Source organism: Mytilus trossulus, chromosome 6, assembly GCF_036588685.1.
Source record: "Mytilus trossulus isolate FHL-02 chromosome 6, PNRI_Mtr1.1.1.hap1, whole genome shotgun sequence".
NCBI lineage: Eukaryota > Metazoa > Mollusca > Bivalvia > Mytilida > Mytilidae > Mytilus > Mytilus trossulus.
The window spans coordinates 15796436-15817846 of NC_086378.1; the positions used below are offsets into that span (position 1 = coordinate 15796436).

Here is a 21411-nt window from a genome sequence, read left to right on the forward strand (position 1 = left end):
TTAGAAACCATCATCTGTGAAACGGTTGAGCAATAACAGTCAACCAACTCGTGATGGCGTCCGTAAAGTTTACAAAGGGATGGTTTTAACTCACCATAGCTCTTGGTGTAATAGCTTCGTTGTGAGTAGCAACACTATTTCGAGGAAATCATGATAGGGAATTCAAGCCCTGGAATATTGTATTAATTGGGATGTATATACTTCGTATGCAGAAATGTTTCATTATAGACATGTCAAGTTCAAAATTGGCAAGCTGCAATAATAAATTTATTGTCTTGAAGTTTGTTTCCAATTGACCAGAATTGGGTTTTTTAGATGTAGGTCAAGATATGACACAAGCTTAACTGTATCTGTTGAATCCTTTATCTCAAAATCAATTAGATATAAATTTAAAATGTGTTAAATATAGTCACATTTTTTGAAATTTGCAGTGAGAGAACATCATCTTCATTGAAGACGATTAAGTGAAAGGATACCATAATATTCTGTATGAAGAAACACGTGAATGGCGATTGTTTGGAGAAACCTCACCCTCTTACTTGTATGACAGTCGAATGCATTTCTGTGATATTCAATGTCACTATGTGAACAACACAAACATACATAATACTGTAAACCAACTTATTTTCGCGAGCGATTTATTTTTGCGACTTTCGCGAGTAGAAAATTATCTCGAATATAAATCGTCGCGAATATGTCAATCTTTGATCTTTCCTTAATAAACTTCATCAAGTCAATCAGATAATCGCGAAATTAAATAGCCGCGAAGTGATCAAGAAGGGGGAAAAACGCGAAATAAAGTACCCGCGAAAATAAGTTGGTTCACAGTAAGTAAACATGTTAACAAGAGAGTTACAGCAGTCAACATTGTGACTATTTGGACGTTTCGTCCCCGAGGGTATCACCAGCCCAGTAGTCAGCACTTCGGTGTTGACATGAATATCAATTATATGGTCATTTTTATAAATTTTCTGTTTACAAAACTTTTTATTATTCGAAAAACTAAGGATTTTCTTACCCCAGGAGTAGATTACCTTAGCCGTTTTTGGCACAACTTTTTGGAATTTTGGTTCCTCAATGCTCTTCAACTTTGTATTTGTTTGGTTTTTTAACTATTGTGATCTGAGCGTCACTGATGAGTCTTATGTAGACGAAACGCGCGTCTGGCGTATAAAATTATAATCCTGGTACTTTTGATAACTATTATTAATTGTGACTGTTTATTTAACGCATAATGCAAATGTAGCGGAATTTGATGAGACTGTTATTAAAGTGAGAGGGTCAGCGCTATAGAACCAGGTTTAATCCACCATTTTCTGCATTTGAAAATGCCTGTACCAAGTAAGGAATATGACAGTTCTTGTCCATTCGTTTCTGATGCGTTTTGTTATTTGATTTTGCCATGTGATTATGGACTTTCCAAATAGATTTTCCTCTGAGTTCAGTTTTTTTATGAGTTTACTTTTTACACACAAATCATATCAAGGAAAAATGGAATACAAGAATACAAAATATTGCCAAAGCATAACACAATTGCGGGATGTTAAGAACCGAGCCACTACGAATGTGTCCTCAGTACACGGATGCTTCATCCGCACTATCATTTTCTATGTTCAGAGGACCTTGAAAATATGGAAAAATCTTTAATAAGGCATTAAAGTTATAAAGATCATATCCTAGAGAACATTTATATCAAATTTTAGGTTGCTTGGACTTCAACTTCATAAAAAACTACCTTGTCCAAAAAGTTTAACGAAAACTTTAAACTGAAGCGGAACGAACAATCGGACGGAAGAACGAACGAACACACAGACTAAAAAACATATTGCCCATAAATAGGGCATACAAAATGACTAAACAGTTAAGGTTATTATTGCATATGCCTTTTTTTCATGTTTCATTTGTTAAATGGGTCACGTGTTGTTCAATTAACATTTATGTGTTTTGTTACTATTTTGAGAAATTGATTGGACGTTAGTATTTATTAAATAATATTGACGCCATGTTAATAAACAAAAGTTACACCGCATTAATATCATTTTAAAAACTTGCTCTATTAGCACGAAAATTATGTAATATATTAAATAAGGACTTTCACTCAGTCGATACGTTATATATGGAACAGTTTTCTCATATTGTGCCTCGTACTTTCTTCTCAATCAATATAATCTGACTGATTCTATATTTTACGTCTGACTTCGTCAAAAGTGCATGATTGATAATCACTTGTAAAGACAAATTAAAATAAACGTTATTAAAATGAGGAACAACATCAGTACCTAGACTCATTACTTCAGATATTATTTGCATAGTTGCTAATAATCGAGACGTTGTTTGACATAACCCTGGTTTGCCACATATATGTTCAGTGACTGATTACGTTTCTTTCAGTCCGTTATCAGCTGCAAGCTCTTAGGTACCGAATAAGTTGCATAATGCATATCACTTTTACATGTGAAGTTGGTATAGTTCAACAAATGGGGGAAAATTGATAATTTCAAAATTAAATTATTCTCGTTTGCAAAGATTCTGTTACAGAGATAACTGCGTATGTTAAATTCGATGTATAAGCAGTGAGATTGACGAAACCTTGTCTGTTCTTTTTATTTGCTAGTACCTGAAGATATCTGAATGCAATCCAATAAGAAAAAATAAGATTGTATATGGAAAGAATATCATCCAATATGGAGATTTGATAAACAAGGATTAAGTTTGTTGCGGGAAAAAACCCCTTACTAATGCTAATTCTTTTCTTGAAACGTTCCTAATAAAGGAGGTGAATACATAATTTTATATATATACAACTATTTTATTGGTGTTGGTGTTGCTAGACGACGGACATAAATAATAGTCACAAAAAAACGAGTGATGGTATGTTGCATAAACATATCTCAATAACTTAAACAAATATCGTAATTATCAATTTGATATTGTGTACATTTTTTATAGCGGAGTTAGTTTCAAAAACTCTGATTGGCATACGTTGCTTGGTCGTCTATATGTTGTTTGTTGATATCTGAAACAAAATTATAATAATACTAATTAAAATATCAAACTAGCACTGTGATAGAACTTATAAACAAGATATGCATACAGACGGAAGGATGGACGAACTGGAATAAGTCTTTCATTTTTGCTAATGTGCTTTGTCTATATTCCTTTTTATGTTTCTTTGAAACATATATGATGGCTAACTGTACATCCCGTCATTATATAATTGTACTATGCTTTAATTGTGTATTCTTTTCTTGTATCGTTTTTAATAAAATTTGTGGTCTAAATTGTTTGCTTCTGTGTTATACATATTTATTTATTGTTTTTTTATAGTGATTAAGATTCTAATACAATGTTGACTGCTGTTACCCTATTTTTGACACTTTTACCTAGCTAATATAGTATTATGTTTGTTTGTTTTGTTTACTCATCGTTGTCAATATAATGAAATTTGATGCGACAGTCATACAAATGAGAGGTTTAGTTAGCTTTAAAACCAGGTTAAATCCACCTTTGGGTGCATAAGAAAATACCTGTACTAATTCCAGACTATGACAGTTGTAATTTATACGTTTGATGTGTTTGAGTTTTTAATATTGCCATTTGAATTGGAAATTTCCTTTATGGAAGTTCCTCAAAGTTCAGTGTTTTTGTGATTTTAATTTTCAAAATGATAATTTATTAATAATGAAGTTAGGCGTAAAACCAAGATGCATAATATCTTCGCTTTTGCAGTATATTCGTTTGGGAGGCTACATGTTTAACATTAAATAACTTATTATTTTTTAATCGACATGGTTCTTGTCACTATCAGATAGTAGATATTTTGCCCGTCACCTTATAAACAGTTGTCTCACATATCTAGTGTCGGGCACTCCTGTGGCGAAATAAAATGGCAACCTCATTTGTCGTTATGTTTTCAATTATAACATTCTTATGATAAAATCATCCAAATACTATGCATATTTCAGGCATACGTAAGTTTGGAATTGGCCAACACTTATGGTGAATTGTTTTCCATTGTGTCAAAACCGCCATTAATCTTATAGAATTAGCTTCCTATATTTGAGATGTGTGCTATCTTTACAAAAAGGTCAAGCAAGTTACCTTGTATATGACTGGTATATTTAGAACGTTATGACTACCTTCTGTTGAGAATTTTCATTATATGAAGTGATCACAGCATTATATGCATTCATGAAAGCAATATATGTAGTGGCTACAACATTATATGTTGTGGTCAAAATATTATATGCAGTCGTTAAAGCTTTATATACAGTTGTCGGAACACTACATGCAGTGGTTACAACGTTATATGCGATCGTGACAACATTATATTCAGCTGTCGGAAAATTTTATACTAATGTTACAATATGATGTGCTGTTGTGACAGTATTTAATGCAGTAGTCGGAACATTATATTCAGTGGTCACAACATTATACGTGTGTTATTGATTAAAGTAACGCTCATGGACGATGATGATTGATAATAGTACATGATTGTGTTAGTTCAAATTTTGTAAACATATCTGAGTGTAGAATGTTCTTTTAGAGGGTTGTACCATTTAAAATAGCTTTATGGAAAATTTTGGCTGCAGCCTGTTATACATACCTTTAACTATATTACAAGGTGAGACAAAACAATATTAAAAGGAAAATAAAAAGCGTTTGTCAAACATTTTGATATTAGTATATAAAAACCAAAAATGATCTTTGAAAACAGTAATTAACATTTTAATGTTAAAGCAGAAAATTACGCTAATAGGCAACATTTGAATAACTGATAACACCGGACAAACTATGCAGTTAAATCTCTTTATAGTGTATTTAACACCAAAAATAGGTTGATTCAGAGATAAACTTTTATCAAATTTTGGAAATGTTTATTTTGGTGAGCAGCGAAATAAAACTTTACTTAACCATTTAACATCTGCAACATTTCTTTAAAAGCGTATGGTTTAATTTTGAATGTAACGCGTCTTTTTATTGGCTGACGTTATTTTGTAATCCGCTCATAGACATAATTTAGTAATGTGACCGTGACTTCATCAACGTTTTACATAGTTTTCTACGTTTTAAAATGGAATTTACAATTAAATTATAAGAAATGACTGTAATATTTTTTTCTATCTATTCTAAATAACATAAAAAATATTACAGTCATTCCTTAAATGGAACTTTCAGTGCAAGATAAGTATTTTGTAAGTACTAGTATATAATACCGCAAATAAGGTTTTTACCACTACATACATTTTGTACAATGTGCCGCAACCAGCAGATAATGTTGTCGCGACTTCATATAATGTTGTGACTATTGCATATAATGTTTAAAACCTGCAAATAGTTTTGCTACGTCTGCAAATAATGTTGTGATCACAGCATATGATAATGGTCATCACCAAAGGGAACTTTGTGTGTTCATAATATTACATATCACATATACATATCACCAACCATGCATTATTTCGTGTTATAACAATTAAAAACAATTATTATAAAAGATAGAATAAAGTCCTTTCTTTACATATAAAGTGCAAATATCAAGGAAAATACAGAGTATTACATAGATTGTTTTCTCCATAGCTAAACCATCACTTTACCATAATTTGATAATAATATTTTGAAAATAAAATAATTTTGGTGGTCTTTAGCATTGGCTAGAGGTATAGGGGAGGGTTGAGATCTCACAAACATGTTTAACCCCGCCGCATTTTTGCACCTGTTCCAAGTCAGGAGCCTCTGGCTTTTGTAAGTCATGCATTATTTTATCTTTTACTTTCTTGTGTACAATTTGGAGTTTAGTATGGCGTTCATTGTCACTGAACTAGTACATATTTGTTTAGGGGCCAGCTGATGGACACCTCCGAGGCGGGAATTTCTCGTTGCATTGAAGACCTGTTGGTGACCTTCTGCTGTTTTCTGCTCTATGGTCGGGTTGTTGTCTCCTTGGCACATTCCCAATTACCATTCTCAATTTCATTAGTTTTACGAGAGCAGTCTGTGTCCTTTGAGCTGATATGTTATCTAAAAAGTGTACTCTTGGTTGAAAATACAACTCAATTGACTTACACAGTTTGATAATGTTATTTACAAATTTCATTAAAAACAAAGTTGGTTTGTATATATGATTTCTTGCTATATGCAATGAACTGCGAGGATACGGGAATAAACTTTTCACTTCATGCAAGTTCACTATATGCAGTCCAAGCCAGTTTAAGTATGTTCTGATCGAATATGATGTGGACATATTAGACATTTCCGACATGTCAACACTAAGGTTATTAGTTGTATATCAAAACTTAAGATTCTGATGCATGAGGGAAAAACATGATAACATAGTGAATTCTTCGGATTTTTCTGTACTTTATGTTTTCTATAATATTATTCCCTACGTTTTATTCTGTTCAAGAATACCAGGAGCGTGACAGAATAAAATGCTTAACTGCTTAATTAAAACTGCTGATATTGTTCACCTAACTAAAAGTTAATCAAGTTATAAACCGTATATCTATCAAATGATCAACATGATCAAATATCATTCTAACAATTTCTATATTGAACCTGCGGACCGAATGTCAGATAAACGAATAATGGTAAATCATAATTTCCTATTACTTTTTGTGGTTGTGCACACAATCCTTCAAGTTCCTGTGATGTTAGTATTGGCTTCACATGTTAAAAATACTTCAACAAACTGGATAGCGTTTACTTTCCATGAGCAACACGGCGTGTGAATACCGTTGCATTTCAAATGTGATCGACTTATCGTTAGTGGTCCATCTTAAATTTTCCTTAATGTAAACTATGGAAAATATTCATAGACAACAACTGAGTGGCCGGGTCAAAGAATATCAATGGAAATAAGATATACAACTGCATACCAATTTCATTCAGTAGTGGTCTCTCATAAGCTGACCTAATTGTTAACGCCGACGCAGCCGACGTCCAAAATACCACGTCTAAGTGTTGCTTTTTAGATTTCGTCATATCGAGACAAAAATATAAGTAAATGATGACTCAATCATTGGATTTGTGGTTTAATGGTAAATTACTAGACTGAATATGTATATTTATCTTTTATAAACTATCTTACTAAAAGATACTTGCATGGAGATACATCTATAATACTAAAATAACGAGGTCCAATTTGTCAGCCGTGATCGGGTAAAAACGACAAATCAAAGAATTCAACTTTATATATAACTTATATAGGACAATGATGTAGATTGAATATTACACCACTCCAGACCCTTTTGTTTTCCACATTATTAATATTGCCAATAATTAACAAGTTCCGGATCGAATCCGATACCGATACCAATAGTATATTCACCTGTTACCTATTACCTTATCTGTACGTTCCGCTTCTGTTACACTGGTATTAACGAGATAATAGTAACTGCAATTACGATTATCCCAATATGGCGACGGCAGATAAAGGTAAAATCTTTACAGTCATTTTACTCAAATGTAGCATGTTTTTGTCACTAGTTACTCAGCTGCAAGGTTTTTCTATACCATTACATCATATTTGAATCGTAACGGTGCACTGGAATTGTATAAGCGCTTTGAAATTTGCCGTTTAAAAATTCGGGATTTTAATCGTAACTCGGATAAAAAGATAATCGTAATTATGGTATTAAAAAATGCGAAGATAATCGTAACTGGATAGTGTTTTATTGATATTGACACTAAAAAAGTATATCTGATAGCACATGATGAAATTATGGAGATGAATTAATCACGACTCAACATCTTATGACATATCTTTTTGTGGATACATTATTAATGGTTCTAATGAAAACAGCTACATACTATTATATCATAAAATTGGAAGGGTGAACAAGCTTTAAGAAATTTGGATATGGGAAAAACAAGAACTATGTTAAAATACAGAAAACTCCCAAGAACTAGGAATGTCACAAATTATGGGAATGAGCGATGAGGCAATTTTTTAGGAAGTTATGATATATGGCAATAATTGTCAGGGGAAACGCATGTGTCACCCTACATCAGATTTGTGATTAATAAGATTGAGAATGAAAATGGGGAATGTATCACAGAGACAACAACCTCACCATACACAAAACAACACCAGAAGGTCACCAATAGGTTTTCAATGTCGCCAGAAATTCCCGCACCCGGAGGCGTCCTTCAGCTGGCCCTTAGACTGTTAAAGAACATTGATTTATCCTGAAAAACATAGTAAATATAATAATTATTGTTTTAGATCATTTAATGAAGGTGGCTATGTGTGCTATTTCTTCCCCCGGGAAGCGACTGCGGGTTCAATTCTAGTCCATACCCGTTATGCCAGTATGAAGTAGGAAAGACGTTTAGTATTCGCTTGAGACAGTTTGACAAGAAATTAAGAACAACAGTTTTGCACTTTTGGGATATGGGATATTGCTACCCCCCTTCCATTTTGTAAAAAAAAAACGCCACTAAATCGAAAGATATATAAGTAAATTTGCCTTAAATATTAACCTGTAAGTTTCTTCATTTTTTTTTATTTTCCATTAATGTCATCCATTAACTATACATTTGCATTTTAATACACACAATACCATCAAAATGCTCAAAGAAACAATTAATTTTTCAGTTACTATTATCCGATAAAGAAATTACGATTATCAAACAAGAAAAATTCCATATAGTTACGATTATCATCCCGAATTTTTCAACGGCAATTTCCAAAAGCGCTTAGACAATTCCTGTGCACTATTACGGTTCAAATATGATGTAATGGTATAGAAAAACCTTGCAGCTGAGTAACTAGTGACAAAAACATGCTACATTTAAGTAAATTGACTGTAAAGATTTTACCTATATCTGCCGTCGCCATATTTGGATAATCGTAATTGCAGTTACTATTATCTCTTTAATACCAGTGTGTTAAAAAACCCACCAAACGGTGTATTTAGGATTTTGCGATATACACGAGATATAATCACAGGGTTGACACTACTAAATTCAATTATTGTCAAATTGTTCCCTATTTTAGTATTTTAATCAGTAAGACTTTAATACTAAAAATCTGGACTTAAAATAAGGCGTATAGGTACAGTTTTTAATTTGTTAGCGGGCATGATGTAAACCTCGAATAAAAGAATTAAACTCCATTCCAAGACCTTTTGTTTTATAAATAATAAATATTACCAATAATTGATATATGTAAGTTCCAGGTCGACGGGTTCAAACAGAAAGGTTTTGAAACAGAGTAAACTCTGTATCTTATAATCGCCATGACCTTATCATGTTTATCAGATGACAATACCAATACTTAAATAAGGCCTACACATAGTTATATACTTTAATTCAGTCATGGACCCGCGATATCATGGGTGTGTTCTAGTTGGATTTAAATGTTTGCATATTTTTGTTTGGTTTTTAAGATCAACGCAGTTAATGGAGCACTGACTGAAACAAGTTATAAAATCGAAAAGAAAGTTTTCGTTTGTTTCAGAGCTTACCCCCTTGGAATTGTTGAAGGTCATTATATAGATGATCCTCGTTTGCTGATGGTTTTCTACAAAGTAACAATATGATATAGTTTCAAGGGTGAATATAAGCACTTCGGTTCTACACTTGTGGACAATGTTATGTTCTGTCAATAGGAGTTGCCGTTAGCCAAAAGTCTTACACATTGCACATGTTGCATCCAGCAAACAATTTAACCATTTGTAAAAAAAATGTAGAGGATACGTTGACGACCGCACTTCTGTATATTAGTACAAACATGTCAACGTGTGGAGGTCAACGAACAGTAAATGGATTATGTCACATTTGTTGGTATATTATTGAATACAATTTTGCTTTGTTGAAATAGAAATGAATAACGCCAAAATAAAATGTATTTACCTGTTTATGTCTTAAATATTGCTGCTGAAATTATCTTAAAAAAGGTCAACTTAAGTATAGAAAGCACATGCAATAAGGGAAACATGTTCATAATTGTGCCTTTAAATCATTATGTACATGCATTTATGTTGTGACGATTTAAAATAAGCATAGACTCACGGACTTGGTTTTGAGTTTTAAGCAAATTCGTTATTTAATTGGTATTGAATATGTAAAAAATCAACAAATAATGATGAAAATATGATACAAAATCACGTGTTTTCTCATTTAACATGAAACAAATGTCATGATGTTGCATTTGTAGACGCTCTTTAAAAGTTATTACCTGTATGTTGTAGTTTTATCTAAAATTAATCTGTAGACTAACTGATGGTTCATGATGTATAATGGTGATCAAATTAAATGATGTATACCCTCAATCATTACTGCTGTAACACTTATAATCCTATTTATGTATTCAGCTAGTCAGATGTGCCATACTCCTGCAGTTTGAATACTTTTTTCTGAAGTTTTTGATAACATTTATGACATTTTCGATTCCATACCCCGTTTTTTTGGTTTGAATACAAAATATGGGTTGGACGATAATTTCGGTTAGTGAATTATAAATACTTGCCTTGAACTCGACTGTGTTGATTCGTAAATAGCATTACCTTCTGAAATAAAATAACGGTAAAAACAATACTACTATTACCATACAAAATAGTACTGTTATTTATAAATATGAACAAAAACCTGTACGATTTTTATTCTCATTGTTTCTCCATATGTAAAACAAACATTTGTTTATAGTTTTGTTTTCTTCTATCGGATTTGAATTATAAAAAATTGATCAAAACATATATTGCCTTTAAAGAAAATAAGTTTGACAAATAAATACGTAATAAAAGTGATCAACGATTTCCTTATCGCATCGATTGTGCTAGTGCTCAACCATGCTAGGATGTAAATTCGAATGTAATTTTCTTAAAAAAAAATGACAAACTACTATTTAATTTTTAATTCTAACTGCTAGAAAATGTAACGAGTCGTTTTTTAAGTATTCACTAATGTCTGCTCCCTGCGTAGCAATATAAATCCGCTGTGTACGGATATGTGTCGACCTCGCAACGGAATGTTGAATAACGAAATGTTGCACAATCGACGTATTTACATGGTTGCAACCGCTGTTGTTACGCGCGGGTTATGAGATTAAAGTATCAATGACTATTGTATCCGATACTAATTTTCATTTCATAAACTCCACGTTTATGATTTGAGGTCAATATTTCTTTTAACAAAAAGACACTGTAAAGTGGCCAAGTGAAAAAGTACGCTATCACAAATTTTCGATACAAACAAACACATTTTCCTATATCTATAAACTCAGCATCCATAGATGACGGTTACTTTACTTCATGAAGTTGTTTTACATGTATTAGTGGCTAACAAAAGGAAAAAGTAAAATGACAAAAATACTGAACTCCGAGGAAAATTTAAAACGAAGGTCGCTAATAACATTGCCAAATCCAAAGCTAAAACACATCTAAGAAATGGACAACAACTTGTTTGAATAAAATAATGATTTTGATTTCGATAATTATTTTTTGTCGTTGCGGAGTGAACATTTGTTCATGGAGGCCAGTCACAACATTACTAGCACACATCTATGTGCACGTTTCTAAAGATTTATTTATTTTTAAATGTCCAATGGTAGTTTTATGACAAAATAAATTTGAATAAATGTTCAAATGTGGCAACAACCGTTTTGCTATTTTTGAGTTATTAAATCTGATATTTTCAGAGTGGGTATAACAGAGGGCAGACACAAACTTTTTTTTTAATTCCATTTTAAATTCTCTTATTTAACTTTCCTATATATTGATAATGTCCTATTATTAAATAGCCCATATTTCAGCCAATTAATACATCTCATATATCTCAGTGAACTTGAAATTAAGGATACTACTGTTACTTGAAGGACTGCTTCGTACCTTGATCTTTTCCTCAATATTGACACAGATGGACGACTTCACATGAAAATCTTTAATAAACGAGGCGATTTCAACTGCCCAATTATTATTTTTCCATTTATCAGCAGTAACACACCCTCTGCCCCTTCGTATGGTGTTTACATATCTCAATTGATACGTTATACTCGTGCATGTTCACACGATACGGACTTCATATACAGGAGTGTACTCCTAATGCAGAAACTGCTCCAAGAAAATTATGAGGAAGACAGATTAATTTTTTTTTTTTACCGACACCATGAATTGGTTGATCCATGCAATGTGTCTTTGTCCAAACTAAGGACATTTCTACAACGTATTAGATTGTGGTTTTTTATAACGTCGTCTGATCTTTTAATTTTCGAACGTGACTTATTCCCGATTGTGACTGTTTTGCTTGATGAGTGTGAATTCGCATTGATATAAGACGTTCCACGGTACTTTTCTATCTTAAATTCATGTATTTAGTTTTGATGTTATATTTGTTATTCTCATCGGATTTTGTCAAATGTCTGATCGTGTGTAGTTGTAAATTATATTTATGTTTATTGTTTTCGTGTCTTATGGTAAAGGTTATTAATCATCCAGTTCATTTTTTAAACTTTAGTTTGGGTCAACTGAATTAATACGATATATTTGGTTTACAGTTTGATTTAGAAGAAACATCGACATAGCTAGATAATAAAATAATTATCTAATTACTACCACAATTTGATAATAATTAGTATTGTTATTTTCATTGTTCTTAGTAAATGTGATATCAGTATTACAAACCTAATCTTGAATTCTATCCTAGTTATATGCTATTTTTAGGAATGTTGTGAGTTAAACGTTTACAGGTTACAAATCGTATTTTGACCTCCATACGGCATTTGACGCCAGTCTGAGTTCGTTCCTGTTTTCGATATAAAATGTTGAATGATTATACTCATTTAATGGAATATGAAAGAAAATCAAATAAAAAGAACATTGAGCATAAATAAACAAGCTGCCATCAGTATTTGTTTTGGTTTGTAAAGGCAACAGTTTATTGACAAAGTGTATCGTGAAATTTTTAAATTTCGAAATGTCTGCCCGTATAGATATATCTATTTAAGACTATGTATCTTAATTAAATACCTTTGTTTCTACGGTGACGATGTCGTTTCACAATAAAAACAACAATTACTGCTAGTGTCAATATCATCAAAGATGTTCCTATTCCAGCTCCAACACCGACGGCAATAACATTTTCAGATTTGATAAACTCCTCTACAAAGAAAGATATATAAGATTTATGTTTTGTGCCGTTAAATATTTAAGCGGACATTCCCCTTTTTAGCAGAAATGATTTCAGTGAACACACTCACAAAACAATTAAAGGGGTATAAGCTTTCAAAATAATGTACACAAGGTTTAGTGAAGCTCTCATTTTTTATGTATAACATACTAAATTGTTTCTCAAAAGTATATAATACATTGGCTTGATAATATGTTTCAGCATTCCGTGTGTAATATAGTCTAGAGGTCATTTATTTGACTATTGAGGTGACTTCCAAAGACTGTTTATAGTAATATAACCCGATATAAGCATACACATAAATATAAAGATATAGCAAAAAGTAAAATCACAAAAATACGGAACTCCGAGGAAAATTCAAAACGAAAAGTCCTTTATTAAATGGCAAAATCAAAAGCTCAAACACATTAAACGAATGGATAACATTGTCACAATTCTGACTTAGTACAGATATTTCCTTACTTAGAAAAGGAATGACTGAACCTGGTTTTATAGCCAGCTTATCCTCTCACTTTTATGACGGTCGCATTAAATTCCAATATATTAACAACGATGCGCAAACAAAACAAACAGGCATAATAGAAAAAAATGTCAAAAATAGGGGGACAGCCGTCAACATTGTGTTATAATCTTAATCATCATAAAACAAACAAATATGTAACTAAGAAGCACAAAACAATATGTTTAACCACGCCACATGCTTTATGTATGCGCCTGTTCAGTGGTTATGTTACATATTTGTTTTTTGCTTATTTTTTGGTACATAAATTAGGCTCTAAGTTTTCTCGTTTGAATTGTTTTACATTTGTCATTTCGACGTCTTTTATAGCTGACTATGCGATATGGGCTTTGATCATGGTTGAAGGCCGTATGGTGACCTATTGCTGTTAATTTCTATGTCATTTGGTATCTTGTGGAGAGTTGTCTCATTGGCAATTATACCATCTGTTCTTTCATATACATGTATCAAATTTAACAACCTCATTCATTTCTTTTTTTATTGTACGATTCTATGTTAAATCCACCCGTAAAGTCCTTACCCTGACAGGCATATAATTAGGTTACCATTACCTCTGACGTAGAATCGCGCGTCTAACGTACATCGGTTGATAATCATGTTAACATCAAAGAGGTACATGTTGTAATAAAATAGTTTTGTCGTTCAAAAGAGGGACGAAAGATACCAAAGGGACAGTCAAACTCTAAAATCTAAAACAAACTGACAACGCCATGGCTAAAAATGAAAAAGACAAACAGAAAAACAATAGTACACATGACACAACATAGAAAACTAAAGAATAAACAACACGAACCCCACCAAAAACTAGGGGTGATCTCAGGTGCTCCGGAAGGGTAAGCAGATCCTGCTCCACATGCGACACCCGTCGTGTTGCTTATGTGATTACAAATCCGGTAAATAGTCTAATTCGGTAGGTCAAATTCATGAAAGGGAAGGAGATTGTAGTTATGACGTAAGGAACATATCCGATATCATTTGTGAAACGGTTATTCCATAACGGTCAACCAACTCGTGATGGCGTCCGTAAAATTTACGAAGGGATGATTTCAACTTCACCATTTGGAACTCTTGGTTTAATAGCTTCCTTATGAGCAGTAACCCTCTATCAAGAAAATCATGATAGGAAATGCAAGCACGGGAATATCGTATCAATTGGGAGATATATACCCCGTATGCAGGTGCTGCTGGAATGTTGCTACTTAGAAATGGAAAATTCACAATTGGAAAGCTAAAATCATCTCTTTTGTCGTAAAGTTTTGTCTTCAACCGACCCTCATTGACAATTTCTAGATGTCAGTCAAGATATGAAGCCGACTTAACTGTATCTGTAGTATCCTTTATCTCCAATTCGATGGGATAGATGCGATCCACATAGTCACCAAATTTTGAATTGTTTAGTGAAAGAACGTCATATATATAGCGGAAAGTAGAGTTAAAGGATATTGCTAACTTCTTCTCAAAGTATGAACAGTTAAGTCTAAAGTTCTTTTAGGCATATCTTTTACATGATATAAATTCGAATTTTCCCTTGTCATTCTTGCCGCTTGTCTATATGAAAACACGTACAATTGAATTTTATATGTCTGTTTAATTTCAAAGTATAGGTTAAGAATGATATGTTAATCATCATTTTTAGACTTATTTTAGTGGATCGAATCAGTCAGTGAAATGGTTTACCCTTGTTTTACTTTAAATGCTGACATTTTCTTTTCTTTTAATAACTGGACACGCCTTGTTTATGCGTAATCCATCTCTAAATATGGGGTTACATTGAAGGTCATACTAATACTAATTGAATAAGATTGATTCTTCCCTGGCGAGTGAATAACTCATCATCGATGTTTCTTACATAATGTTGCTTATTTCACAAAAATGATCCAAACTGGCTGATAAAAGCGAATTATTGGTTCACCAATTCATTTTCATTAATGATTTATTTTGGTTGTAGTTTTATTTTGGTTTATTTAGTGCCTTCAATGAAAGTGCCAAAATTAAACACACGAAAATAAAGCAAACACTAAAAAGTAAACGCCAAAATAATATACTAATACGACAATATAGTAATATTAAATGTTGGGGGAAATATTATATTTTATAATATCTTCCGTATATTTCATAAAATTCTATGCATAGCCAAATCGTATAATGAATTCCTGGTATAATTTGACAACACTTTATAATTATCACTTAATTGATAATTTACCAATTTTCTGATATTATTTAGAAAACACAACAATGAATTTTAATTCACACATGTCATAAATATGCCAGGTTATTTATAGGTTAGACAATACTTGGTCATGTTTTATGAAGATTTAAGCCCAAGTCGAAGTCGAGGGCTAAAATCTTCATAAAACATGACCATGTATTGTCTGACCAATTAAGAACATATTCACACATGCGAGTGACCTTACAAAATTATCCTTTCCAATTGTAATATTCAAACCTAAATAAGAGTTCACTTTTTATAATGAACTAAATGTAAAACATAGGTAATCATTTCAATGGATGGAATGTAAAAGCTCGGACATAGTTTGTGAGTCCAAATTGTGGATGAATTGATTTTCTTCTGCTTCAGGTTAAGTTAAATACTTACATTGTATATATCTTGATTTTTTTTTATGTTATATAAATCCAGTTTTTGAAATTTTACTTTTTTTCTAAATATAAAACTCTCTGTATAAATATTTGAATTCAGACCATTCAACATTAAATGCTTACTTTTTATTTATAAATTACAATGTATTGTGTTTCTCCGAAAAAAATATCTTTGCTTTATATATATTTATCAGCAGTCTGGCATTGTTTTCTTGAAAGAAAAAAAAATCACTCAAATGTCAGGTATATAAATTAAATAAGTATTATTTTACCTACATCCTTACCCAAATTGTTTTTGTGTATTCTATATATGTGTACCGTAAGAACATGTATGAAAATTTGCTAAATTCGAAACGTTTTGATTTAATCTTTGCTCTTTCATCTTTAATTTGTAGGCACTTTTCCCATGGAAAACGCCTAAGGGAATTGTACACTTCGTTAGTGCAGTTATTAGGACTTCACTTTCAAAATTAACTGACAATGAAAAGTCTTTCCTGTATAGCATTTCATAGTGCATTGAAAACCATGTACTATGAAAATAAGAGGGGGAAAACTGACTTTTCATTGGACGAGAAGAGGTGAGTATGTTCTAATGCTGATTTGACACCATTATTGGTAATTAGAATATCCATACTTCTTGTAATCCTTTATCTTCAATTGATTAGCATGTACTGCCAGAGGCATAAGGATTAAACGTTGATTGTCAAGAGATTAAGTAAAATGTACCTCAATAGAGAGATTTATTTCATATGGTATTTGAAGACAAAATATAAACATCTTCGTACATTATTTGGTCTTTTAAACTACTTTGGATTCGAGAGTCACTGATGAGTCTTTTATAGATGAAACGCGCGTGTGGCGTAAATACAAAATTTAATTCTGGTTTCTAAAAGATTTAATATATGTAAGAATAATTTTATTTCATATTTTCATCCAGCTTTGAATCACGATATACGGAATTATTTGCAATTGCATCCGTATCCTATTTCTTCATTAAGTTAGCTTTGTCGTGTTTGAGAATTTCAACAATATTTTGTCAATAAGCGGGCAAACAAAAAGGCAAACAGGAATGAGTTTGCTCCCTACTGTTGATCCAAAATTAAACGTATATATTGATCCAATCACCAAAGTTACACACCCCAAAAAAAACACATGCTTTTCGAGGGAAGATCACCAAAATATACCGACGCCAAAATTTCCCAATTTACAGTATACGTATAGATAAGGAAACAATTAACAGGTGATATATACAACTGGTATCGGTATTGCATTCAACCCGGACCATACAATGTGGATATCAAGAGAGCCTGGAATGGTGCAACTTTTATTCGACATTATTATCAAATATCAATTATATATAAAGTGAAATTTTCTGGTTCGTTGTTTTTACGTTATACCGGCTAACAATTTGAAGCTTATTATCTTAGCAGTAAAGATGTTCGGACGCTTTATACTTCATCAAAAACTGTATAGCGCATACTTCGTAAATTACCCAAAGTAAAAGTGGCACACACTCATAACTCCCTAAATTATCAAAGGGAAATATGACTTTGAGATTAGTGTTTTCACTTAATTCAACCCAGACCTCCGATTATATTTGAAAAAGGTTCAGTTATTTAACAAAATTTCACTATTCCAAACTAAAAGAAAACTTATAAAAAAATGTTCTGCAACGTTTCATTATTAAGAATATACAAGAAAATACGCCTGTCTTGTCTTACAAAAATATCATAAACATATACATTTGCACAGTTAAATCTGCTTCATATCTTAATTATCATTTAAAAATTGACACTGATGGTCGTTTGAAAACTAAATGTACAACAACAACGATAATTTATGATCCCAATTGTTAAAGAGGAACTTAAACAAACAGAACAATTTACTTTTATCTAAAGGTCAAAATAATTGAATAAAAGTGCAATATATCAATGCAATTCGGTCTACTTATAATAGATAATTGAGCATTAATTTTTTCTTTAGAACATTCCATTCAACGCTACTTTTGGAAACAGCACTAGAAATAGATCTACGCAGTGATGTTAAGGTTGTTCGCCACATGAAAAGATACAAAATTGCAGTCTTTTCAAATTTAGTGTTCGATTAATAAATAGTTGTCTGCACTCATAGTATAGTCGGTGTGTATAAAGACAATAGATGTAGATTTTGAAAAAAATAAATCTATTTTTAGAACAAAGGAAAAGGTCACGTGACCACCAGAAATAGAAAGTAAAATACTGACAAATAAATCGTAGTAGAACAAGGGCATACGGATGTTTAAATTTAATGTTTAAAACACCATTGGATAGTTTACGATCTAAAGTTCATTAAAAAATCATGGCAAAGTGTTGTTTTTAAAGATAATACATATAAAACCAACTTCAAAGGCAAATCACTTCACATTTTGTGCTTTTTCGGAGTTTCGGACACATTTTTATCACTACTTATAATATCTGTTTTCTTTGCCATATGTGAGCGAAGTGTAATTTCAAATTCTCTTTCTGGAAAACCAAACAATATCGACCTTAAAGGCCAGTATGCCCTTGTTCTACTCGTATTTATAACCGACTCTTCAGTATTTCAGTTAAATCGTCGATATTAAAACGCTCCATTGACTTTCAATGTTCCAAACGAGTTACTCCCCTTTGCTAACAGAAAACGCTGATTTTCGTTCTAATAATCAAAATTAAGCTTGTTTTTCTGTCCGTATGATATGTTTTCATTTTTTATAAACACTCTCACCTTATAGTTATACTTTGTATTTGTTTGTGTTTTCAGTACAGTTGGATAAATAATATAGTTGGAAAAGGGGGGGGGGGTCCGGAGAACAACATATTTCATCAGCGAATTTCGTTTTTTTATATCTTGCACTGTAATTAAGGCACTGCTAATTTATGAAATTTGTTGTATGCAGTTGAAGTCATTCTTTCATTGATTTGCAAATATAAAAATAAGACGATGTGGTCAGTTTTCCATTGACATTGACCATTCATTGAACAACACACATTAATGCAGTGCATTCTATAAAGATACATTAAGGGTCTAGGAATGCTTGAAGGGGCCTTCATTTCATACAAACTGCATTTTTTAATGTCTGCAACCTTTTCTGTTATACTGTTTTGTCTGATAATCACTACAACAGACAGACACTAATCAGCACTATATTCCCTTTTTATTTTTGTGCAGTGAGCATGGTGAGTATTGGTCATAATTATCCCTTTGAGACTGATGCATGAATCCTAAATTCTTGCTCAGAGAAATGTTTAATATATTATGTTGTACTTGGTGCATTGTTATTCTAATAATGTCATGTAGTCACTAGATCATCAAAGAATGGCCCATTGATTTTCAATGAGCTGTATATTTGAATGGTCTGCTTTAGATACATTAATGAGCAAATAAATTAACAAGCAGGGCACCAGTAGCCAAGGCTTGTTTAGGCTTTTGACTTGGCCACTAAATGTCTCTTAATTCTAATGCAATTAGTTTGAATCAAATTTTGTGAAATCCTCATTCCTTATAGTTAAGAAAATATCCATAATGTTTATATTTCTCTTTCATATTTTTCACAAGTTGGGCCCTATATCATGTATATTGATAATATTAGTCTTTCTCCTTGCTTTATACCCCTGTTATAATATTCAGCTGCAGATGTTTTTGCATAGTCATATATATGTAATTTAATATCATGCTCAAATGAGAACCATTTTGATATATAGGTATAAGATCAAAATCAGCATTATAGGAGTAATAGTGATTATACTCAGAATTGGTCTACCTGAATAAAGAATTGGAAATATTGTCTGACATAAGAACTCTTTCATTTTTATTGCTAAAAGTAAAGAAAATCACATTTAAGTGTTGAATAAAATACATTTGTAGTTTTACTAATGTCATAGACAATGAATGTCACCTGTCAAACTGTTGATAAACATTTCCATTAAAACAGTGTAATATCCTATAAGGAATAATGTATACTTCCTACCTCCTTAATAATGAATGATTTCCTACACATTTATTTTAATCACTGTATCCTTGTAGTACATGAATCATATTGAATTTGCCTTTTCTATTCACAATGCTTAATCACTGTTTATTCTCATAGCAATTTTGAAGTAAAATTTACACATGATTTTTTATGAATATTTTGAAATCAATCCTTCCTTTATCCAATTGACATAATAAAATCTATGTTTTCCTTCTAGTGTAGATATATAGGTCACTTTATCATAGTTTGGATATCTTCTTTAATCTGAAATATAATAATAATGAAAATTAATAAATCATTGGTCATTATGAATTTAACTCACTGTAAACAAGTCAACTACCATAATTAAACACACAATTTCACACAAGTCATGTACATTGTGGATGTTTCAAATACATTGGAATATTTTAACTAATATATAAATATACTATAATGATTATTATAACTTCTCCAAAGATTGTGATCACCTTCATCATAAATGATTGTTCAACACACTATCAGGAATTCATCCTGTCAACAAGACTTGTGAAATCAGGACCCAAGAAAATACATGTCATACATGTGTAATGAAACTGTTTGTAAATCTAATAATGTGCAGCTCTAAGTAATTAAAAGTCTTGATTGTTTTGAAGTTTCTTAAAAAATTAGCTGATCATATTTTAAAAAGTGTTATTGTAAGCTGACATGTATATAATGACAGCAATGAGCATGAGCTTGAAGTTATATAATTAAAGAAATGCATTTTGTTCAAATGTAATTTCTATCAATTCAAATTCTAGTACCATACTTAAATTATAATCATTAATGCAAACAATTCATTAAATGAAATTATAGATTTCAAATTTAGTTTGAGTTTAGGTTAAACTACTGATAAATTTATAAAACAGAATACATTTTGTAGTACAAATGTATGGAACGCCACGACTGCCTTATGTTAATAATTGGCATTATACGCAGTGTTCACAGCATTATATGAAGTGATCACAGCATTATACGCAGTGCTCACAGCATTATATGCAGTGTTCACAACATTATATGAAGTGCTCACAACATTATATGAAGTGCTCACAACATTATATTAAGTGCTCACAACATTATATTAAGTGCTCACAACATTATATTAAGTGCTCACAACATTATATTAAGTGTTCACAACATTATACGTTTTTTGTTGTATGAT

At 31.7% G+C, this 21411-nt stretch overlaps 1 protein-coding gene across 1 annotated transcript in view; it reads right to left on the reverse strand.

The window, feature by feature from the left end:
• Positions 1-2960: 2960 nt before the first annotated feature.
• Positions 2961-21411, reverse strand: part of LOC134722346 (neural cell adhesion molecule 1-like) — a 29917-nt gene continuing 11466 nt past the window's right edge. The window contains exons 6-7 of the mRNA XM_063585960.1: positions 12966-13097; positions 2961-3016 (exon numbers count right to left, since the gene is read on the reverse strand). Coding sequence (XP_063442030.1) covers positions 2961-3016; positions 12966-13097 — 188 coding nt within the window. The remainder of the gene's footprint in view (positions 3017-12965; positions 13098-21411) is intronic.